At 46.1% G+C, this 24,902-nt stretch overlaps 1 protein-coding gene across 2 annotated transcripts in view; it reads right to left on the bottom strand.

Moving 5' to 3' along the window:
* The window catches only part of P2RX7 (purinergic receptor P2X, ligand gated ion channel, 7), a 58,224-nt gene that overhangs the window by 11,075 nt on the left and 22,247 nt on the right, over positions 1-24,902 (bottom strand). Inside the window, exons 3-12 of one of the 2 annotated variants that reach the window (XM_011964446.1) lie at positions 24,564-24,702; positions 23,787-23,855; positions 18,903-18,975; positions 17,373-17,469; positions 14,532-14,612; positions 13,761-13,890; positions 12,321-12,457; positions 4,286-4,376; positions 2,551-2,616; positions 2,317-2,466 (exon numbers count right to left, since the gene is read on the bottom strand). In XM_011964446.1, the coding sequence (XP_011819836.1) occupies positions 2,317-2,466; positions 2,551-2,616; positions 4,286-4,376; positions 12,321-12,457; positions 13,761-13,890; positions 14,532-14,612; positions 17,373-17,469; positions 18,903-18,975; positions 23,787-23,837 (876 nt within the window). In that variant the 5' untranslated portion in view covers positions 23,838-23,855; positions 24,564-24,702. The remainder of the gene's footprint in view (positions 1-2,316; positions 2,467-2,550; positions 2,617-4,285; positions 4,377-12,320; positions 12,458-13,760; positions 13,891-14,531; positions 14,613-17,372; positions 17,470-18,902; positions 18,976-23,786; positions 23,856-24,563; positions 24,703-24,902) is intronic. The other variant, XM_011964445.1, reaches the window with a different exon arrangement.

The raw sequence follows: 24,902 nt of genomic DNA, 5'->3' as shown, positions 1-24,902 counted from the left end.
GCCCAGAGGGCTGGAGGGCAGTGGTGTGATCTTGGCTCACTGCAACCTCTGCCTCCCGGTTCAAGCAATTCTCCTGCCTCAGCCTCCTGAGTAGCGGGGATTACAGGCGCCCGCCACCACGCCTTGCTAATTTTGGTATTTTTAGTAGAGATGGGGTTTCTCCATGTTGGTCAGGCTGGTCTCAAACTCCCGACCTCAGGTGATCTGCCCACCTCGGCCTCCCAAAGTGCTGGGATTATGTGAGCCACCAGCCATTTCTGTTCTTTAAGCCGCTTAGTGTATGGTAATTCAGCCCTAGGAAATTGAAGATGCCCAGCAGCCAGAACTGTCGGGGAGAGTGCGAATAAGAACCACCATTTTGTAGCACTGTTTGTTAGTATCTCCTGAAACTGAATATATGTCTGCCTTATGACTCAGCAATTCCACTCTTAGGTAACTGCCCAGTAGAGTACCGTATGTTGAGCATAGCAGCATTATTGGCATTAGCCCCAAACTGGACACTACCCAAATGTCCATCAACAGTAGGATGGCTGAGTAAGTTGGATGCTTATAAAACGGAATTATACAATGGGAATGAACTATACACAGCGTCATGAACGACTCTCGCAAAAATAATGTTAAGTAAAGGAAGCCAGACACTCAACCGAGTATGTACCACTTACACACTACATGATTCAACTTTTAGAAAATTCTAGCAGAAAGTAAAATTAATCTTTGGATACAGGATAATGACTACTTTTAAGAGAGGGCAGTTGGGTGGACTTGGTAGAGCCGAGGCGGGAGGATTGCTTGAGACCATCCTGGGCAACGTAGTGACACCTCATTTGTAATTTAAAAATATACATTTGTTTCTCTTTTTTTTTTTTTGAGATGGAGTCTTGCTCTGTCTCTTATACACATCTAGATGTGTATAAGAGACAGGATAGGCCCCGGTGTGTGATGTTCCCCTTCCCGAGTCCAAGTGATTTTTTTTTTCTTTTAAAAAATGTCTTGGAGATCTGCTCTTGTCAAGCCCTATAATTTTTTTTTTTTTTGAGACAGAGTTTTCCTCTGTCACCCAGGCTGGAATGCAATGGTATAATCTTGGCTCACTGCAACCTCTGCCAACTAGGTTCAAGCAATTCTCCTGCCTCAGCCTCCCAAGCAGCTGAGACTTCAGGCTTGCACCACCACGCCTAGCTAATTTTTGTATTTTTAGTAGAGATGGGGTTTCACCATGTTGGCGAGGCTGGTCTCGAACTCTTGACCTCAAGTGATCTGCCTGCCTCAGCCTCCCAAAGTGTTGGGATTACAAGCATGAGCCACTGTGCCCAGCCTTGGGCCAATTATTTAACCTTCCTGTAGCTCAATTTCCTCATCCACAGAAAGAGATAATAGTAGCATCTGTCTACATCAGGTTGTTGTGAAGATTCAGTGAGTTAATGTATAAAGCATTTAGAAGTGCTGTGTAAGTGTTTGCCATTATTATTATCTATCTCATTTTTTTTAACTGGTGCCTGGTATTCCTTTCTATGAATTTACCATAGTTTCTTTCACCATTTACCTGTTGGATATTTGGTTATTTCTTCACTGTTAATAATCATATATGATTGATAATTTAATAAACAATCCTGCTTTGTACATCTTGCACTCGTGTATTGGTTGGGTACTCATGTGAGTATTTTTCTAGGGCAGGTATGGAGAACTGAAAATGCCAGGCTGTAAAGTATGTACCATTTAAACATTAGTCACTGCCAAATTGTTCTCTAAAGTCGTTATTCTTTTCTCTTTTTTTTGGCTATACCAATTTAATAAATGACAAAACAGACTGGGCTTAGTGGCTTACACTTGTAATCTCAGCACTGTGGCTGGCAGAGTGGGTGGATCATTTGAAGTCAGGAGTTTGAGACCAGCCTGGCCAACATAGCTAAACACCATCTCTACTAAAAATATAAAAAGTAGCTGGGTGTGGTGGTGTGTACTTGTGGTCCCAGCTACTTGGGAGGTTGAGGCAGGAGAATCACTTAAACCTGGGAGGCACTCCAGCCTGGGTGATAGAGCAAGACTCCATCTGAAAATAAATAAATAAATAAATGACAAAATTGGCAAGTCCTGGATATAAAAAATTGCCTTCCCTCTATCTTGCCCCTCCATTTTTTGTTTCTATTCTTCTCTAAGACCCAAGAATTTATCTGAGAGTTGGTCGATCGGGGTAGAGCCCAGAGACGTGTCCACTACAGGATGAAGCCTGTGATTTGGGCCTAACTTTCATTCATTGCTCAGTGATTTCACGGAATCTCTCCGTGTCTTGGTGTCCTGTGAACACAGCGGCCTCACCGGCTTTGGCTCCACAATGGACTCGCACTTCTTCCTGTAGTAGTATTCGTTGACCACACAGGGCTGACAGCACTTGCACCAGGGATAAATATGGGAGCGACAGTAGTTACTGGAGTAAGTGTTGATGAGGAAGTCAATGAACACAGTGGCCTGTGGAAAACGCAGACAAGCGCCACGTTAGTAACTTCCTTCTCCAAACCATTTTCCTAATGCGCGGAAAAGAGAATCTCTTACCAGACCGAAGTAGGAGAGGGTTGAGCCGATGTACACAACCAGCTGGATAATGTCAAATTTTCCTCCCTAAAAACAGAGTGGGAGAGTTTACTCAGGTGAAATTCAGAGCAGCGCTCTTTTGCTTCAGCGTGCAATGCTTGGTTCTATCGGGGAGCGGAGCCTCCTACTGTGACTTGGATAGATGCATTCAAGTGCTGGCCGAGGCAGAGACTACGCAGACTGAAACTGACTCCCAGGCATCCTGCTTCAGCCATGCAGGGCTTAGACCCATAAAGGTTTTGCATGAACAAGCACTGGGGCCCACACGTTAAGGAGAGACCCACCGAAGGGCTGTCATTTCTTCATACAAGGTGAGGATTTCAGACAAGCTTCTTCTCCAAAAGGTTTGACATTACTTCAGAAGCAGAGGGAAGGAATGTCTGGGTGGCCTCGTGGTTTTTTTTTTTTTTTTTTTTGAGACAGAGTCTTGCACTATTGCCCTGGCTGGAGTGCAGTGGCGTGATCTCAGCTCACTGCAAGCTCCACCTCCTGGGTTCAAGTGATTCTCCTGCCTCAGCCTCCCAAGTAGCTGGGATGACAGGCACCCACTACCACACCCACCTAATTTTTTGCATTTTTAGTAGAGACAGGGTTTCACCATGTTGGCCAGGCTGGTCTTGAACTCCTGACCTCGTGATCCACCTGCCTCAGCCTTCCAAAGAGCTTGGATTACAGGCGTGAGCCACTGTGCCCGGCCCAGCCTCGTGGTTTTTATTCCCGGTGGTCTCTGCATTCTTTCAGCTATATCTCATTGCTTCTCGTCCTGCTTATCACCATCTTACATAGATAACATGCTCTTGGATACCATGTCGTGGGATATGTTGATTTTTCATACCTGGCATCTTTTCCTTCTGTCTTCAGAGGGCAACACTCCAATTTTCTTTTCAGTCCATGTAGTGTGTGTGTGTGTGTGTGTGTGTGTGTGTGTGTGTAAGGGGCTGGGGTGTTGGCCTTTCCGCTGGCCCCTGAGCTGGGTTAGGGTTGGTTCGAGACCAACCATTGGGAGTATGGCATGACCCTGGTCACAGTGATTAGTTCAGCGCTGGGCATGTCATCCATAGTGGGCCAATCAGAGCCGATGACATTTGTCTGAGACCTTTGCTGAACCTTCTGGCAAAGAGGCATTTTCTTTTCACTGAGGTTGCTAAACCGGTCAGATCGAAGGTGCTGCTTGATACTTTCATAGAGAGATGGCTGGTCTGGGGATGATGCCAAGACCGAGCAGGACGTATATAAGACACAGAGGGTGGCAAGTTCTTGATGATGATGTTGTTGTTTTAACACCTGGATCCAACCATGCTTGTAGCTTAAAAATAACCCCTGGAATTTTTTCAGTTATGTGAACCCAAAAAAGCCCACTGAAAACATTTTTTTTTTCCCCTTAAGCCAATTTGAATTGGATTCTGTTACTTACAAATTATTTTACAGGAGATTTCTTTCTCCCTCTTGTTAAGTATCAGAGTATTTTTAAAGCCGAATGTTAGAATTGTTTTCCAGGCCCACTCCTGTACTCGTCAGATGACTCATTCAGGGACAGCACCCCGAGGACATCTTCTTCCTCTTTTATGCCATGTGCGACATGCCCAGTGCTAGCTAATGGCTGTGACCAAAACCCTTTCCTCCATGGAGGCCCCACAGCAGTAATTAGGACACAGTCATAGGATGCCGGTGCCCGGAGCTGGGAAAGGAGACTTACGGTGCCAAAAACCAGGATGTCAAAACGGATCCCAAAGACTTTTATCAGAGTCCGTTTCTCAACATTGTTTTCCTTGTAGTACTTGGCATATCTGTAGGAAGAAAAGGATCTGTATTTATAAGATCTCTTTGAAGGTGTTGGGCTTTTGGGGTTTTTTTTGAGACAGGGTCTCACTCTGTTGCCCAGGCTGGAGTGCAGCACCGGGATTACCGCTCACTGCAGCCTTGACTTCCTAGGCTCAGGAGATTCTCCCACCTCAGTCTCCCAGGCAGGTGGGACTACAGGCATGCACCACCATGCTCGGCTAATTTTTTGTATTTTTTGTAGAGATAGGCTTTTGCCGTGTTGCCCAGGCTGGTCTCGAACTCCTGAGCTCAAGTGATTTGCCTGCCTCAGGTTCCCAAAGTGCTGGGGTTACAGGCATAAGCCACTGCATCTAGCAAAAAATGCTGGTATTTTATGGAAGGAAAAGCCAAAACAGTGGCCCATCTAGTCCTCCTGGTCTGTCCCCTGGCTCTGTGACAGGTGGCAGGGGAAGGAACACAATCCAAAGCCCTGGGTGACTCTCTCCAACCACCTGGAACCAAAGAGCATCCCCCTCCCCGTGTCACCGCCTGTACTTGCATCATCTCAGAGTGACGGAAAATCAGCTTGTCGCTTAAGATTAAAATGCACATCTTAAAACAATACAGGATTAACAACAAGCAGAAAAATTAAAAAAAAAAAACTTCAAGCAATATGACTATTCCTTAAGGGGGAAGAAGAGGTTTGGCATCTAGAACAAAGCGGGAGTGGATGGTGGTAAATCTTAGATACTAATTACTGGACTGGGGACAGGCACACCTCAGCAAACTGTATTTTCTTAGATTCTGTATACGTCTATTTGGCAATCATTAATCTCAGGGCCAAACTAAAGGCTGAAGTTGTGTTTTTTGTTTTGTTTGTTTGTTTTGAGGTGGGGTCTTGTTCTGTCACCCAGGCTGGAGAGCACTGGCATGATCAGATGATCAGAGCTCACTGCAGCCTCCACCTCCTGGGCCCAAGTGATACTCCCACTTCAGCCTCCCAAGTGGCTGGGTGGGACTACAAGCGTGCACCACCATACGTGGCTAATTTTTATTTTTAAAATTTTCAACTGGGCAAGGTGGCTTACATCTGTAGTCCCAGCACTTTGGGAGGCCAAGGCGGGTGGATCACTTGAGGTCAGGAGTTCGAGACCAGCCTGGACATCATGGTGCAACCCCATCTCTACTAAAAATACAAAAATTAGCCAGGCATGGTGGCACATGCCTGTAATCCCAGCTACTCAGGATGCTGAGGCACAAGAATCACTTGAACTCAGGAGACGGAGGTTGCAGTGAGCCAGGATCGTACCACTGCACTTCAGCCTGGGTGACAGAACAAGACTGTTTCAAAGAAAAGAAAGAAAAAAGAAAAAAAAATTTTTCAAAAATGTTTTGTAGAATCAGGATCTCATTCTTTCAACCAGGCTGGAGTGCAGCGTTGTGCTCATAACTTGTTGCAGCCTTGAACTCCTGGCTTCAAGCCATCCTTTCATCTTGGCCTCCCAAGGCTGAAGTTGTTTACATCTCCCCTGCAATCCAGCTTTTGTGAGGGTGTGAAAATCATATTACAAACCCTCCAACCAATCCCTCAACCACTTCCTTTTCTAACTCTCCAGTATTTCTCCTTAGGGACAGGTAGGGTGAGGGCCAGACATTTAGAGACCATTCCTGTAACTCAGAACCCACTGGCATTATTCAAAGTAGTTCACCCTAAGCTGTTTCCCCAGTCCTGCCTTGCCCTTCCATTGGGAAACACAGTAAAGCTCTGGACCATTCTTTCCCCTTTATTCTGCCTCTTGACTGAATCTGGTACTTCCTCCTGTGGCCCTGTCTAGTGTGGCATGGCCTGGTGTGGCCTGGCATAGTGTGGTGTGGCCCTATCTCTTGGGAATAGTATGTAATAAATTCTTCTTGGCCAGGTGCAATGGCTCACGTCTGTAATCCCAGCACTTTGGGAGGCCAAGGTAGACAGATCACCTCAGGTCAGGACTTTGAGACCAGCCTGGCCAACATGGTGAAACCCTGTCTCTACTAAAAATACAAAAATTAGCTGGGTATGATGGCAGACGTCTGTAATCCCAGCTACTCGGGAAGCTGAGGCAGGAGTATCACTTGAACCCAGGAGGCAGAGGTTGCAGTGAGCCAAGATCCCGCCACTGCACTCCGGCCTGGGTGACAGAGTGAGACCCCACCTCAAAAAAAAAAAGAAAAAAATTATTCTTTCAGTGGCATTGACCTTTCTCTGTCATCACCCAGTGCTAACTTTAAAAATTAAGCCCCAGGCACAACTCATCAGTCACCCGTAATACGCAACCCTCCCCAGTGGTGCGGTCAGGAAAAGTGGTGTGTTTTGTTTTTCAAGAATGACTAAGGAGGCTTAAAACAAATGCTTCATAAAACTTTTAAATCTGCCCCTTCTTCTCACCACATTTTGATGATTGCTTTTAGATAAGGTTACATATAGATATATATTTTTTCTGAGTTATTAATTCACCATCTAGTTACAAGATGTGAGGAGAGAAGAAAGCAGATGGCAGATGTTCTGCCAAAAAATAGTAAGAAACATCTGAAACTGTTTTTAAAAAACCTCTCAAAACCTGACATTGAAATCGATCAGATATTCTCAGGCACTGTAGTGCCTCTTTCTGGCTGGAGGGAATTAATTTCTTTGCATGTGACTATTTCGAGAGAGCTTTTTCTCCTGATGCTATATTGAGTGATTTATCTTTGTTGTTGTTCTTGTTGTTGTTTGTTTTTGTTTATTGAGACAGGATCTGGCTCTGTCACCCAGGCTGGAGTACAGTGGCTCGAACACAGCTCACTGCAGCCTCCGCCTCCGGGGTTCAAGTCATCCTCCCACCTCAGCCTCCGGGCAGCTGGGACTACAGGTGCAAACCATTACACCCAACTAATTTTTAAAAATTGTTATAGAGATGAGGGTCTCACTGTGTTGCCCAGGCTGGCTTGAACTCCTGAGCTCAAGTGATGCACCCACCTCAGCCTCCCAAAGCGTTAGGATTATAGGCATGAGCCAACGTGCCCAGCCAGTGATTTGTTTTTCAATACACAAGCAAGCATGTGTCACCACTGCCTGCCCTGGGCTTGGCATTATCTCCCTATGTGAGTTGGTTTGCCTGGGAAGGTTAACATTGTGTAGTAAGCATGTGAATTTCTGCTTCCAGTGTCTTGTTATGGTGGCTGTTAAACTGAAGGCAAGAATCACTTGGGGTGACGGCCGGGCGCGGTGGCTCACGCCTGTAATCCCAGCACTTTGGGAGGCCGAGGCAGGTGATCACAAGGTCAGCAGATCAAGACCATCCTGGCTAACATGGTGAAACCCCATCTCCACTAAAAATACAAAAAATTAGCCAGGTGTGGTGGTAGGCGCCTGTAGTCCCAGCTACTGGGGAGGCTGAGGCAGGAGAATGGCGTGAACCTGGGAGGCGGAGCTTGCAGTGAACCAAGATCGTGCCACTACACTCTAGCCTGGGTGACAGAGCAAGACTCCGTCTCAAAAAAAAAAAAAAATAGGATCACTTGGAGTGAGTGTGTTCAAAGGCAGACTCCTAAGCCCCTCCCCCAAAGAGTGGTTGCAGAAGCTCTGAGATGTTTCTAGGAGTCTGTATTTCCAGTAAAGGTACCAAGTAATTATTCTGATGCAGGTAGTCAGTGGGCAATGCCCTGGGAAACATCGGGCCTTGAAGAAGAATGTTTTTTGCACACTGGAATGGGTTGAGCCCCCCAAATAAGATATGTTCAAGTATCTAGTCCCTAGTGGCTGTGATATGACCTTATTTAGAAATACAGTGTTTGCAGATAGATATAATTAAGTTAAACATCTCAAGATGAGATTATCCTGGATTTAGGGTAAGCCCGAAATCCAATGACTAGTATCTTTATAAGATAAAGGAGAGATCAAATTGCTTGAGCCCAGGAGGCAGAGGTTGCAGTGAGCCGAAATTATGCCATTGCACTTCAGTCTAGGAGACTAGAGTGAAACCCTGTCTCAAAAAACAAAACAAAACAAAACAAAACAAAAAAAGGGAGAGATTAAAGACATAGAGACACAGGGGAGAAGGTCCTGTGAGGATGGAGGCAGAGATTTGAGTGATGCCGCCATAAAGTTATGAAAGGCCTGGAGCCACCATACGCTGGAAGAGGCAAGAACGGACCCTCCCGTAGAGCATCAGAGCAAGTGTGGCCCTGCTGATATCTTAATTCCAAACTTCTGGCTTCCAGAACTAGAAGAGGATTAATTTCTGTTGTTTGAAGCGGCCACATTTGTGGCAATTGGTCATAGCAGCCACAGGAAATTAACACAGACACGTACTCCTGCTGGGCCTGAGAAGCGCGTCGTGCGTTCTATGTGGCCTGATCCACTTCACACAGGTCGTGCATGAGCGGAATCACCTCTTCACTAAGTAAGGACATTTCGCCATGGATCGTTTTGTAAGGGACAGAATTCTGTAATGTGATCAACTTCTTCAGCTTCCTATGTTTTAGAAAGTTATATTTTCTGAAATACCTCCTATAACCTATAATTTCCTTCTCTTGTGTGTCTGCTGGAAAATAACTTGTCCACTTACTCAACAGACCTCAACAATTAATTTATTAATTAATTTATTTATTTAAGTTTTTTTTTTTTTTGAGACAGAGTCTCGCTCTGTCGCCCAGGCTGGAGTGAAGTGGCATGACCCCGGCTCACTGCAACCTCCACCTTCCAGGTTCAAGCAGTTCTCCCTGCCTCAGCCTCCCAAGTAGCTGTATTATAGGCACCTGTCACCACGTCCAGCTAATTTTTGTATTTTTAGGAGAGACAGGGTTTCGCCATGTTGGCCAGGCTGGTCTCAAACTCCTGACCTCAGGTAATCCTCCAGCTTCGGCCTCCCAAAGTGTTGGGATTACAGGCATAAGCCACCGCTCCCGGCCCTCAACAATTTATTTTTGGCCAAAGATTTCTTCTGGTGCTCATTCCAGACAAGAAATGCTCTACCACTTTGTTCTAAAAGAATATTAACATCGTAACTGGCTCAGGCCTTCAGAGGGCTCAGATCTCTCCAGGAGCAGATGTTCTCGGGCTCAACTCAGCCACTGGAAGGACATTTGCTGAAACCTGATTGTTCACTGCCCCGCGTGCTTCTGCTGATAGCTAAAAAAATACCCTGGAACGGCAGTCAGGGGACCACTCATCCTGTCCTCTCTTCTTAATAATGGCCATGGGCCTATTCAGCAGAGCAGCAGGGGATGATCAAAAAGTTATCTCAACTGGGAGCTGGTTTCAGTGCCCTGGATGAAATTCCATTGACCCAAAGGAAGCAAAAAGCATCAGCCCACCTTTACGTCAAGGGTTTCAAACTCAAATGCCTACAGGGGCCAGGCAGATGACAGAAACGAGGATGCGGGCCAGGTATAAGCACTAAGGAGTGGCAGTGACAGTGATGAACCAGAAAGCCCAGACTCTTTCTAAATAGGACCACTGATACTCAGCTCCAGCCCGCAGCCACCATGTAAGATATGGACCTTGGGGTGTCAAATAGTTTCATTTTTTTTATCAAATAGTTTAATTTTTCAAGAAAAGCAGGAAGTCCAAGGTTTTACATAGAATGTCTCAAGTTTTATTTTTTATTTATTTATTTATTTTTGAGACAGGGTCTCACTGTGTCACCCAGGCTGGAGTACAGTAGCACAGCCACGGCTCACTGCAGCCTCAACCTCCCAGGTACAAACAATCCTCCCGCCTCAGCCTCCTGAGCTGCTGGGACCAGAGGTGCATGTGCCCACACCTGGCTGATGTTTTAAAAATTATTATTTGTAGAGATGGGGTCTCCCTATGTTGCCCAGGCTAGCCTCAAACTCCTGGGTTTAAGTGATCCTCCCACCTTGGCCTCCCAAAGTGCTGGGATTACAGGCATGAGCCACTGCACCTGGCCTGTCTCAAGTTTTAAAATATCATGCAGGCCAAAAAACAAAACAAAACAGAAACAGAAACAGAAACACATTTAAGGGGCTGCCTGCCAGTTTATGAGGCTGCTTTGAGTAATATATAAGGAATACCTCCATAACACACAGCACATGCAGAACTTTGCATAAGATCTTTTCTACTGAAGACAGTATTTCAAAGCCCATGAGGAGAACTCCCACTCAAGTTACTTTGGATAATAGATCGGTATGAAAGGAATGATATAATAGAATGGACAGAAGTAGTAGGATCCTTAAGGTAAGAATGGGACTCACTGGAACAATAATAGATGACTTTGAAAAAGAACCAAATAAAAATCCTAGAAATGAAAAGTATAAGCCAGGCACAGTGGCTCACACCTACAATCCTAACACTTTAGGAGGCCGAGGCAGGTGGATTGCTTGAGCTAGGAGTTTGAGACCAGCCTGGGCAATATAATGAGACTCCGTCTCTACAAAAAAATTTTAAAAATTAGCTGGGCATGGTGGCGTGCACCTGTAGTCCTAGCTACTCAGGAGGCTGAGGTGGGAGGATCGCTTGAGCCTGGGAGGCAGAGGTTGCAGTGAGCTATAATCACACCAAGTCTACTCCAACCTGGGTGACAGAGTGAGACTCTGTCTCAGAAACAAAACAAAACGAAACATTATAACCATAGATATTTTTAAACATCTGAAAGCATATGATAAAATGTTCACAACCTTTGATTTAATAAGTCTAGAAATTTATCCTAAGGAAGTAACCTGGAATTCAAACAAAAGTTTATGTGCAAAGATGCACACTGTGGTTATCTGTAATAGAAAAACTGGAAGCAACTCAAATATTCAATCATGGAGGCATGGGCGAGAAAATCATGAGATGGGAAGGAAGGGATGGAGTGTGAGTGTGGGGTCAGAGTGACGAGGGTTAGAATTATGCAGCATGTATTATCAGCTGTGGGTCTTGGGCAAATCTTCTTCCAGAAACAATAATATCTTTCTTCCAGGGTTGTTGGGAGATTTTAGGGATGGTGACAGGGAGTGCTTGGTATATGGAAAACCCTCCTTGGGCCAGGCACGGTGGTTCATGCCTGTAATCCTAGCACTTTGGGAAGCCGAGGCGGGCAGATGACTTGAGGTCAAGAGTTTGAGACCAGACTGGCCAACATAGTGAAACCCCGCCTCTACTGAATATACAAAAATTAGCTGGATGTGGTGGCACATGCCTGTGGTCCCAGATACTTGGGAGGCGGGAGGATCGCTTGAACCCAGGAGGCAGAGGTTGCAGTAAGCTGAGATCGTGCTACTGCACTCCGGCCTGGGCAAACAGTGTGACTCCATCTAAAAAAACAAACAACAAAAACAAAAAACAAAAAAAGAAAAGAAAACACTCCCTGAATTGTAGCAGTTGTTATTTTGTTATTTGTTCACCTACAAAATGGAATGTTATGATCATTAATGTGATGGTTACAAAGAATTTTGAGTGACTGGGGTATGAAAAACCCCACAGAATACCACTATACATACATACATACATATGCATGCTATGATTTCATAGGAGCTGTATGAAATAATTGGTGCAGATGAGGAAAATTCCCCTGAGGGTTATCATTGATTATTTCAGGGTAGGGGAATTATGGGTGATTTTGATCCCCCTCTATGCTTTTCTGTTTCCCAGTAGTTTGTTTTAAAAAGAGTGTGCATCCGCCTGTAATCTCAGCTACTTGGGAGGCTGATGCAGGAGAGTCGCTTGAACCTGGGAGGTGGAAGTTTGCAGTGACCGAGATGGCGCCATTGCACTCCAGCCTGGGTGACAGAGCAAGACTCCATTTCAAAAAAATAACTAAAAAAAAATTAACAGTGTGCATCTCTTTGAGAATTTTAAAAAATTATGGAAAAAATTCAGTTATCACCTAGTTCTTAGAGAAAGTCTTTTTTCATTCATCTTGTTGCCTTGGAAACCAAAATTAGTCTCACCAATTGCTGGGAATGAGATCTAGCCACTGGGTGAGTTTGACCTGGGGCCTTGGAGTTACCTGAAGTTGTAGCCGGGGTACAAGGACACGTTGGTAGTCTTGTCGTCAAGGCGACGGAAACTGTATTTGGGACGGCAGTGATGGAACCAACGGTCTAGGTTGCAGTCCCAGTAGATCTCAATGCCCATTATTCCGCCCTGAAGGATCAACAAGAGACAGTCTCTGTGGCTGCTGGGTGTGAGTTATGCAACCGCCAGACATCTCCCTGCATAGCTATGATTGCTTAAGATTTTTAGAGGAAAAATGCTGATTGAAGAACCATGTGTACAACCCCATCTAACTCGCACAAGTGTTATTGTGGCGGCCACAAATGCATCTCCTCACTCTCCCTACCCCCGTCTGGGACACACCACCGTTAAATTCAGTATCCTAAAATACAAATTTCAACAGACCACTCCTGTACTCAGACACCTTTAATGCCCCCCACACCCCCATTAAAGATCGAGTCCAAACTTATTAGACTGGAATTCAGGGCACTCTATCAAATATATTTTCTGCTTTACCTCCTAGTACTCCCCTAGGGAAAGCTCTTTGCAGATGCGATTACATGAAGGACTTTTTTTTTTTTTTTTTGAGATGGAGTCTCGCTTTAGTCACCCAGGCTGGATGGCAATGGCATGATCTCAGCTCACTGCAACCTCCGCCTCCCAAGTTCAAGTGATTCTCCTGTCTCAACCTCCCGAGTAGCTGGGATTACAGGTGCCCACCACCATGCCTGGCTATTTTTTTTGTATCTTTAGTAGAGATGGGGTTTCACCATGTTGGCCAGGCTGGTGTTGAACTCCTGACCTCAGGTGATCTGCCCACCTCAGCCTCCCAAAGTGCTGGGATTACAGGCATGAGCCACCGCGCTCATCCTAAATGAAGGATCTTGAGATGGGAGGATCTGGATTATCCTGGATTATCCAGCTGGTCCTTAAATGCCCCCTCTTGTAAATGCCCCCTCTCTTTATAAGACAGAGGCAGAGAGAGATTGGATACAGGATAGGGAGTGAAAGTGGCCACTGAGGCAAGATTCCATGCTGCTGGCTTTGAAGAAATGCAAGGAATGCAGCTCCAGAAGGTGGAAAAGCCGCGGAACTGGATTCTCCCCTAAAGACCCGGGGGGAGCATGGCCCTGGCTCAGGGAAAATCGTCCCCAACTTCTGATCTCTGGCAACATGAGCAAATATGTGTTGTTTTAAGCCGGTAAGCTTTGCTAACTTGTTATGTCAGCCACAGGAAAGTGAGAGCCACACCAAGTAGCTCTCACTCATAAGATTGTTTTGGGATTTGATGAGGTAGTGTAGGTAAAGCCCTTAGCACAGAGGGTGAATTTACTAAATGCTCAGTAAATGTGAGCCACATTACGAAGACCCAGTGGCCCGGCCTCTTGGCCGTTTGACATCCTCCATCCCCAAACATATAGCCCCACATCCCAGTGTACAAAGCACCACCAACCTGAATTGCCACATCTGAAAAATTATCTCCTGTTTCTCGGAAGATGTCTCCTAGTCGGAAAATGGGACACTGTGGATTCTGAGTCTTGTGGAAGGTACAAGTGATGTTTAAACCAGGCAAGATGTTTCTCCTGTGCATATTAAAAGCAAACAAACAAACATCTCCAGTGAAAACAGATCTGTCTCTTTCCCAGGAGTGAGCCAGTGTGGTGAAGAGGTTCCATGAAAGCCCCAAACGATCCCTGCCTCCTGGGACCCCTGGGCAGTGGCCTCTCACATTGGACCAGGGTTGATCTGTGTCACCAATGGCATATGGCAGAAGTGTCGCTCCCAAAGACTGTGGCTTCCATCTTGGTTATACTCCTGGTTCCTTCTTGGTTAGACTCTTGGTTACATCTCGGTTATACTCTCGGTTGCTTGCTCTATCTCTCTTGGGTCACTTGCTCTGGGAGAAGCCAGCCACCGTATACCAAGGGTACTCAAGTGGTCCTAGGGCGAGGAACTGAGCCCTCCCACCAGCAACTGTGTGAGAGCTTGGAAAAGGGTTCTCCAGCTCCAGTCAAGCCTAGAAATGACTGCAGCCCTGGTTGACAGCTTGGCTACAACCTGACAGACCTTGAGCGAGAACCACACAGCAAAGTCATTCCCAGATTCCTGACCCACAGAAACCATGGGAGACAATAGGCATTTCTTGTTTCAGGCTTCTGAGGTTTGGGATAATTTATTACGCAGCAGTAGATAACTAAGACAGCGAGGCAGCCTGGGCACTTACGTGGTGTAGTTGTGGCCGGGGAAGTCGATATTGTTTTTGATGAGCACGGTGAAGTTTTCCGCACTGTTCAAGAGAGCAGGCCTGGGAGAGAGACACGCAAAATGGCCATTAGTGACGGTGGGGACCGAGGGAGCCTATGGGCCAGTGGGACCAGAGGTTTCTGGTTTCTTGGTTTGGTCTTTGGGATGCGTGAAGAGAAATGGATACAGCAAACCTAGTGGGCAAAGCATTCTGAAACTCTCCACAAAGCCCCTCCAGCTCCTCTAAGAAGAAGTTCTCCCTTCTTGAGATCTGATATGGTTTTTCTCTGTGTCCCCACCCAAATCTCATCTCGAATTGTAATCCCCATGTGCCGGAGGAGGGGCCTGGTGGGAAGTGACTGAATCATGGGGCCGGACTTCCCCCTTGCTGTTCTCCTGATAGTGAGTGGGCTCTCACGAGATCTGATCTGAAGTGCGCGGCACATCCCCCGCGGCCCCCCTCCTGCTCCATCATGGTAAGATGTGTTTGCTTCCCTTTCGCCTTCTGCCATGATTGTGAGTCTCCTGAGGCTTCCTGTTAAGCCTGTGGAACTGTGAGTCAATTAAACCTCTTTTTTTCATAAAGTATTCGGTCTCTTACCGAAAAAAAAAGGTAGGTCTTTTTTTTTTTTTTTTTTTTTTTGAGATGGAGTCTCACTCTGTCACCCAGGCTGGAGTGCAGTGGCACATCTTGGGTCACTGCAACCTCCACCTCCTGGGTTCAAGTGATTCTCCTGCCTCAGCCTCCCGAGTAGCCGGGATTACAGGTGTGTGCCACCACACCTGGCTAATTTCTGTATTTTTTAGTAGAGACAGGGTTTCACCATGTTGGCCAGGCTGGTATCGAACTCCTGACCTCAAGTGATCCGCCTGCCTTAACCTCCCAAAGTGCTGGGATTACAGGTGTGAGCCACCGCACCTGGCTAGGTAGTTCTTTGTGTGAGAATGGACTAATACAAGACCCAATGGCATTTACTGTGGCACCTCTCACACTGACATAATTACACATTCAGCTATGTACAGTGGTTGGGACTTGCTCCATATCTGGGACTTGTATTTTACCTAAACCTTAGCAAAGTCTCTTATGCATAGTCACGTATGAGATAAATATCTAACACCTACTACATGGTGATGGATGTGTTGAATGAATGATTAAATGAACCATCTTAGCTAATTCATATAATATATGAGAAACTGAAGTTCAGGGAGTTGCTTGCCCAGGTCACATCAAAATCCAGCCCAGCGGCAGGCACACTGGAGATGCAGTTTATTTAATGAGTGAGTTGATGGCGGAGCTGGAACTGAAACCACAGTCAGTCAAGGGCCACTTGTCTTGAACCAAGGACTACCTGAGTGGAGGTTGCTGTATCTCCCAGAACTGGGTGATTCCTTCTGTGACAAAGAAATGCCCCTGACCTAGAAATGAACCTGAGTGGAGCTACTGGCGATTGAGAACCATAAGGGGTGATGCGCTGAGCGCACCCCCTGTCCCGGCATTGGGAAACCTTCGCCTGAGCCTTCTATGAGCCAGCTTGGGGCAGTTTTCTCTTTGCTCCATGATGCTGCGGGAATGATCCTGAATCATGTTGGTCTAGAACTGCGCTGTCCAATATGGTAGCCACTAGACATGTGTGGCAATTTAAATTTAAATTAAATGAAAAACTCAGGCTGGGAGCAATGGCTCACACCTGTAATCCCAAAACTTTGGGAGGCCAAGGCAGGAGGAGGATCGCTTGAGCCCAGGAGTTCAAAACCAGCCTGGGCAACATAGCAAGACTCTATCTATCTATTATCTATCTATCTATCTATCATCTATCATCTATCTATCTTTCAAAAATTCAGTAGTCACACTTCATGTACTCAATAGCCACATGTACCTAGCAGCTGCCCTATTGGACAGCACAGATATAGAACATTTCCATCACTGCATAAAGTTCTATTGGACAGTGCTAGTCTAGAACCACCACACTTTCAGGGGCAGATTGTGTGTGTGTGTGTGTGTGTGTGTGTGTATGTATGTGTAAGCCAGGTTTGGGGCTTACCTTACAATAACTGTACAAGTATCATCTCATTTAGTCCTTACAACAGCCCTATGAGGTTGGTGAAATTATTATTTTGCTTTTACAGGTGAGGACACTGAAACTCAGAGAGGTTAAGCCACTTGCCCAAGGACACACAGCAAAAAGTGTTAGAGCTAGGAATTGAATCCAGGTCTTTCTTTCTCTGCTGAAATACATCAGCCCTTGTGGCTTCTGAGATTTAACATCATGATTTTGTGTATTGAAGCGAAGCATCAATACAAGGGACCACCAAATCTGTATGTCATTGTGAGCATTTAATTTGAGAAAACTTGCTTTCCCTCCCCTCTTTTACCCTCCCTCTTCTCCTTTTTCCTCCCCTTCCTCTTCTCTTTCCTTGCTTCATCCTTCCCTTCCATCTCACTCCTTCCTTCCTATCCTTAATCACTCAGTATGGACACTGACAAGTCAGAAGGGATCCTGCTGTGGCACTAGAGGAGGGGGTCTGGGGGTACCCTGGAAGATCTGGGGGAGGGAAGGGGGCCAGGGACACCCAAGGATGCTCAGGGTAGTAGCTATTTACCAGTTGGTACAGAATTGTTACAATAGTTTACCAACCACCAGGGCCCTCCCAGAGACACTAGTTTGTGCCAAGCAGTGCATCCAGAGCACAGGGGTCCTCAAGCCAGTAGGACCCAGGACTTTGCAGGGCTGTGCTGAGAGGGGAAGGCCCAAGCAGCCTCGGCAAGGCCTCATCTGGTCGCTACTGAGGGCCACTGTGTCTGTCTCCCCATGCGACTCACCGGGGGGCCTCTCCCACTGCCTCGATGGGGCACCAGGCAGAGACTTCACAGGTCTTCCGGTTCCCTTCATACACTACACACCTTCCGGTCTGAATTCCTATAGGGGCCAAAGCATCGTAGAACCACAGATGTGAAAGAATTGCGGAGAGAAAGTTCTCCAGGAGGGACATCATTAACTCAACCCAGGCAAAAGACTAGGCTTTGACCAGGCTTTCCAACCCACGCAGCTTCAGCTTCCATCAAGCCCGTCCTAACCACAACGAACACAAGGAAAGGCAAACGAGCAAAACATAATAGAGATCAGACAGAACCAGAAAGACTGTGGATTCTGCTGGCTCTTTTGTTTCTTTACAAGAAAAGGTGCCCATGAGGGGAGCGGAACAGGTGTCTGCTCTCACTTAGTATAAATGGACTAGAACATGGCCTCTCCAAAGGGCACAAGTCCCTCACGGGGTACACAGCCTGTCCAGGATGCGCCAAGCCATGAAATAAGCATGGCGCATCTTCCTGGGGTGTCAGGATGATTAACCAGCTTCCAAGGGAGAATTAATTAAATAGTGAGCAATGTTAAAATAATCTTTATACCAACTCGAATACACATATAGTATGGAGTAGAATGCAGTAATGGCCATGTGCCTTTTTGTGTGCATTTGCATCATAACCACTGATTTTTTTTTTTTGTTTTTGCAGTATTTAAAAAATTGCCCTGTGCTTTTTTTTTTTTTTTTTTTTTTTACGGAGTCTAGCTTTGTCACCCATGCTGGAGTGCAGTGGCACAATCTTGGCTCACTGCAACCTCCGCCTTCCAGGTTCAAGTGATTCTCATTTCTCAGCCTCCCAAGTAGCTGGGATTATAAGCACGCGCCACCATGCCTGGCTAATTTTTGTATTTTTAGTAGAGATGGGGTTTCACCATGTTTTCCAGGCTAGTCTCGATCCCCTGACCTCAAGCATCCATCTGCCTCACCCTCCCAAAGTGCTGGGATTACAGGCACGAGCCTCTGCACCCGGTGCCCTGTGCCTTTCTAAGTTAAAACATGAGATAAAGAAATTCTGCAGATATCACAATAGCACTGTTCTTAGATATAAATAAAATCAAAAGTAAAATAAAACAGTACAAAAAATTTTTGAAAAGTAAAAATTAAAATAAAATTTAAAATTTGCAGGTTAATATGGGTATTACTGCCAGGTTCCCTGGGGGTATAAGTTCATGGTCCTTAACCTTTGATTCAGGGGGAAGTTTAGAATATTCAGATGATACTATAGGCCATGTGATTTTTCTACCGATTAGAACCTGAACCTGCTAGATTTTTAGGAGCTTCTCTCACTGGAACACTGGAGTCATGTTTACAGTCAGCAGCTGGTCTGCTGGGGACAGAGCCGAAGCATGGGCAGACTCGCCTATGGCTTGGTGATGGTGGAAGAGGACAGCTGAGAGCAGAGGCTGAAGACCTGAACTGGGCATCACAAATGTCACCAAGATGCCTGACCATCCAACCCTAGGGTCTCGGGAAAAGAAACAGAAGGTACCTTTGCTCTGTGGGTCCATCCATCCCTTTTTACAACCCCGGTCAGAGGAACAGAGCGTCCTGCGGGTGGGATACTGCAGATAGAAGGATGAGAGAGTGGGGAGTAAGTGACGTGTGTTACTAAGACGCGGAGAAGAGATTCGATATCCACCAGGATGTGCACACGAATGCTTAGAGCAGCACTACTCAGAATTGCCAAAAAGTGGAAACCACGCAAGTGTCCACTGACAGATGAATGGACAAATAAAATGTGGTACATTCATACACAGAATCTTATTTAGCCAGAAGAAGGATGAAGCGTTGACGCAGTGTACAACATGGATGGACCTTGAGAACATGATGCTGAGTGAAAGAAGCCAGACACAAAAGGCCACACCATGTACGATTCTATTTATAGGAAATGTCCAGAATAGGCATCTATAGAGACAGAAAGCAGATTGGTGGTGGCCAGGGACCAGGGGAAGGGGAGAATGGGGAGTGATTGCTAATGGATTTGGGGTTTCCTTTGTGGGTGATGAAAATGTTCTGGAGGCTGGGTGCCATGGCTCATCACGCCTGTAATCCCAGCACTTTAGGAGGTCAATCACCTGAGGTCAGGAGTCTGAGACCAGCCTGCCCAATGTGGTGAAACCCCATCTCTACTAAAAATACAAAAATTATCAGACATGGTGGTGTGTGCCTGTAATCCCAGCTACTAGGGAGGCTGAGGCAGGAGAATCGCTTGAACCCAGGAGGCGGAGGTTGCAGTGAGCTGAGATGGTGTCACTGCACTCCAGCCTGGGTGACAAGAGCAAAACTCCACAAGGAAGGAAGGAAAGAAAGAAGGAAGGAAGGAAGGAAGGAGGGAGGGAGGGAGGGAGGAGGGAAGGGAGGGAAGGAAGGAAGGAAGGAAAAAAAAGAAAAGAAAAGAAAGGAAAATGTTCTGGAATTAGATGGTGGTGATGGTTGCACAACTCTGTGAATATACTAAAAACCACTGAATTGTAAGCTTTAAAATAGTGGGGTTTATGGTATGTGAATTATATCCCAATAAAAATGAATAAAAATGGGTAAAGCAGAGGTCTGGGCAGCTAGGAATCACTTTCAGGGATGCTGGCTGGGGTGGAGGACAGGTGGTTTGGTCCAAGCGGCCCTGTGGCTGAAAGGACTAAGCAGGGCAAACAGGTGCGGAGACTCAGCAGGACACATGGAACTGAGAGACATTGGCCAGGACACTCGCCTGGCCTAAGAAAACGAGACCAGCTGGGTCTCAGGGCTAAAGGACAGAACGTGGAAGAGAGAAATGAGCTGCCCTGGTTTATGCATATTTCTCTTCCTGTTTTCTAGGGAGCAGGCTTCATGGCCAGTCTTGAGGAAGCCAGAATATGACATAGGTGTGAAAATAGCCTCTGCTCCTTGTCATCTGTGCAATTTGTGGCTTCTACAGTGATTCAGGCCAAGGACCTAGGTCTTGGACCCAGGTATACCTGGTTCAGCAGTAGCTGCACCATTTTCTAGCTGAGAGACCTCAGCCAACTCACTCACTTCTCTGAGCCTCAGTTTCCTCATCTGTAAAAGCAGGGTGAACAGATTTGCCTTTTTTTTTTTTTTTTTTTTTGAGACAGTCTTGCTTTGTTGACCAGGTTAGAGTGCAGTGGTGTGATCTTGGCTCACTGTAACCTCCACCTCCTGGGTTCAAGCAATTCTCCTGCCTCAGCCTCCCAAGTAGCTGGGATTACAGGCACACACCACCATGTCTGGCTAATTTTTGTATTTTTAGTAGAGATGATGTTTTACTATCTTGGCCAGGCTGGTCTTGAACTCCTGACCTCGTGATCCGCCTGCCTCGGCCTCCCAAAGTGCTGGGATTACAGGCATGAGCCACCGTGTCCAGCCAACAGATTTGTCTTGCATGGTTGTTGTGAAGATTAAATGAGTTATGAAAAGAAAGGGTTTAGCACCATAGTACATGCTCAATGAATGTTTCTTGTAGTTTTCAAATTCTCTCATGATCTCTTTATTTCCCAGACTGCCTTAGTCACATGGCATGCCGTTGGTCTCCTCCCCTTGTGACTCCCCAGATTAGACTATGAACCCTTTGAATACAGAGCAAAGGTCATATCTTTGTAGCCCAAGTGCCTGGCAAATAGTAGGTCTTGATAGTCATGGAAGGAATGAATGTGTGATCATTCACTGTGGCTCATAGAAAGTTACATTTTCATTATCAACTGGAGATGAATCTCAGGAGAGAATAGAAATCAATTTTATTTTGCTCTCCAAAAGGAATTCTAAAATTTAAAAAAAAAAAACAAAAAACAGCATTAGTTTTGTTGTAATCTTCTCTTTTGTGATTGTTGCATGGATTAAAGATGGCCACAAATTCTTGGTCACTTTCCCCATTGAGAGGTGGAGTGTTTCCTCTACTTTCTGAAGCTGAACCTGTGCTGTGACTGCAAAATCAATAGAAGCAGCAGAAGGAATGCTGTTGCCAGTTCCAGGCCTAAGCCTTAAGAAGGCCAGGAAGCTTCTATTTTTTTGTTTTGTTTTGTTTTGTTTTGTTTTGAGGAACCTGAGCCACTATTGGAAAGTTTGACTACCCTGCTGGAGAGACAATGCAGAGAGACCTTGAAGAGAGGGAAACTCTTAGGGGTTCCCAGAGAGGAAGAGATGTCTAGCTATCCCTGGGTGCCAATTGAAGCTCCAAGGGATGCCAACCCCAGCTGCCATCCGACTGCAGCTCCTTGAGAGATCCCTAGTGACACCAGTAGAAGAACCACCCAGCTGAACTCAGTCAACCACTGAACTGTGAAAGTTAATAAAATGCTTGTGTTAAGCCCACCATAATCAGGGTAGTTTGTTTTGAAGCCACAGGTAACTGGAGCAAATATCTATTCAGGTTGGTGTGTAACTGGAACTTGCTCATATTTACCGAGACAACCAGAGATAGAAGGGTGTTGATGGGCAGAGAGGAGGTGAATGTCCAATTAGACCAGCCCAAACCAGCCTGGAGCACAAGTTAAAATCCCAAAGAGTCACATGTGCTCTCTGGGCTGGCAGTGCCTCCACGGAGCCTGTTGGGTTCCAGCCACTCTGAGTGACATCCCATCTGAGGAGTAACATGTCATTTGAATCATAACAGCTGACATTCACTAAGTGCTTATAAGGTACCATGCCTTGTTTTAAGCATGTCACAGGTATTCACTCATTTGTTTCAATGATCTGAACAGCTAGGTTTTGTTCTCAGCCCCATTTTTTAGATGCACACAACTTGGCACAGAGAGGTGAAGAGTCACCTGCCTGAGGTCACAGAGCTAAGAATTTTAAGTTTTGAACCTTTAGCAGTCTAGCTTCTGAGCCCAGGCTCTTAATCTCTGGGCTATCCTAACTCTCTTTCTTCCAAGTCTCAATAACTCCAAAAGTGTCTTTATGTGTACACGGGGGTGGAGTGTGGTGTAGAGATGACCAAAGGATGGAACAAAAGAGAACCAGGGCCCCCAAACTGGATTGGAGACAGAACACTGCTGGGAAGGGAGACAGAAGGGAGGGCTTGGCTGGCCTGGCTGTCAGAGATTTCACCTGAATGGCAGGGAGAGTTAAGGGGCGATGAGGACAAAACAAACAAAGAAAGCTCTCCTTTTAGGGGGAGTGTTATCAAGATAGACACCAAGGGAATGTTGTGCTGGTTCTGAGTTTGGGTACAAATGATGGCAAAGACTGTACTCTAAGACAGCACTTTTGCCCAGAGTTCCTGGACACTCAGGAAGCTAGACCTTGTTGCCAGAGTGGGCCTGTGAGCAAAACCCCACCGGCAGGGCTGGGCCTACTCATCAGTGGAGGATCTGGCTGGTGCTGATCCTCCACTGCAATTGTCAGTGCTGGGAATGGTCCTTGGTACAGCACAGTTACGTTACCTGAGAGGGGAGGCTGGGAGGTTGGGAGTTACCGGTAATGCCTAGCAGTAACACGCTGGTATAGATAAACTTAGAAGAATAGCTGGTTTTCATCTTGAAGAGCAGAGAGCAGGATGGTGAGGTACAGAATAGGACAAATACAGTTTTTGTTTTGTTTTGTTTTTAGAGACAAGGTCTCACTATGTTGCCCAGGCTGGTCTTGAACTCCTGGGCTCCAGTGATCCTCCTGCCTTGGGCTCCCAAAGTGCTGGGATTATAGGTGTGAGCCACCGTGCCTGGCCCAGAATAAAACAAATATGATTTGATAGGGAAGAAGCTCTTCCAGAAAGAGGCAGCATTGTGGAGAGGGCAGAGCCAAGTTGGGAAAGATTGTCTGGGTTGGTGGCAGGGAACTATGGGGGCCCATGCACCTGACAGAGAGGCTGAGACTCTAAGAAGTGGGTGAATGAGCAAGAGAGCTGTGTGCCAGGTTTTCCAAAACTGGCCCTGCAGACAGTTCACTGTGAACCATGGTAAGAGAAGCTGTGAGTGAGGACACTCAGGTCCTAACCCTGGCTGTGCCTGCAGCAAGCTGTGTGACCCTGGGGAAGTCACAACCTCTCTGAATCTGTGTTCTGGTTTGTAAAATGCCATTTTTCTCCTAAAGTCATTGTGAGCCTCAAATCAAATGTGAAATGTTGTGCAAATGCCAAGAATCACCATTGTCATAAGCTGTGAAGAGAGCCAGAGACAGAAAGAGCAGGGTTGACGTCTGCACGGGTCCCTAGTGCTAGAACCGGAGACTGAGGCAGACAGACAAAGATCCGGTGGCCATGGAGAGACACTGCCATGTGTTCTCTCCCTTCCTCCACTCAGCCCAGCCCTACCCCAGAAAAGAGGCAGGTAAATATTTGTGGGCTGAAATACACCCAGGGTCCTAATTTCTGCTTCTTCTGACGTGCATCTCCCCCAGGAACTCTTACGACCTGACCCACCACTCCAGGTCCCCTCCTTACCTCGGGACATAACCGCTGCTCTTGGCCTTCTGTTTTGAGAAAGTTTGTCATCACGAAGAAAGAGTTCCCCTGTGGAGAAGGAGAGGCTAAAGAAATGCAAAGCCTTTGAAAAGAGAACTACTTAATTATAATAATCCAGCTTGCTGGGCGAACCTCTACACTTTTCTAAGCTTCTAGAAATCAGGGTCTGTGGGCAACTTGGAATATGCCGAGGGCTTAATATCAAAGCTGGACGGGCAGCCCTGCTGAGCTGGGGGAGAGTGAAGGAGCATTTGCATGGGTTGAGGAGTCATTTACCACTGCAGTCTCAAAAGCAGCCTTTTCGTGTTTTTTTTTTTTTTTTTTTTTTTTTTTTTAACACAGTAAAATCTCATTAAATTGAAACTCAAGAGACCTGAGGAGGCGAGGGTAGGGAAGCAGGCTTCACTGGAACGCTGTTCAGATTTTCCCGGACTTTAATGAAAGGCACTAGGGCATCCCACCACCCGAGCAATCACAGGATTTTAATGACTGGCTGTTAGAAACAAATAGATAGCAACTTGGGCTTTATAGGGTTTTGCAAAGCATTTTAGCTCCCCAGGCCACAAACTTGCCCCTTCGTCCCTCCCGCCCCCTTCTCTGTTTTTTGGCCTCCTCAACCCTACTTTAATTTCTCCTTTTTGGCAATTCTGCTTTCATTTTCCCTGCTTGCAAATTTAGAAGTCACACGCCTTCTCTCAGTGACTGATGCCTTTCTTCTTTTTGTCATTTACATCCTTTCTTGGTGGAAAAATGTACCCAAGAATGGTCTCCTGGAGTCGTTTTTGTTGATAAAACGCCACACAATCTAGAAGGGCTGGTACTCTTCGGTAGAAAGTTCTCTGTCCTTCTAAATCTAGGCAGACCTTGCTGGCTTGGTGGCTGTGCCTCTAAAAAGCTGCATATACATCAAGTGTGAGTGAATCAAATCCTGTTTTCAATGTACCAGGACATGTGGCTATTTTGAGAAACCCTGTAGGACTTGATAAAGCAAAGGATCATCTCCTGGATCTCACCCAGGTTTGCAATTTTTAGGTTTTCTCAGTTGAGATGTTCACAGAGCTTTTAAAATAGGGCCAGCGTTTTTTCTGGAGTGAG

This window comes from Mandrillus leucophaeus, unplaced genomic scaffold, assembly GCF_000951045.1.
Source record: "Mandrillus leucophaeus isolate KB7577 unplaced genomic scaffold, Mleu.le_1.0 Scaffold7, whole genome shotgun sequence".
Taxonomy (NCBI): Eukaryota; Metazoa; Chordata; class Mammalia; order Primates; family Cercopithecidae; genus Mandrillus; species Mandrillus leucophaeus.
This window is presented reverse-complemented; position numbering and strand designations above follow the sequence as displayed.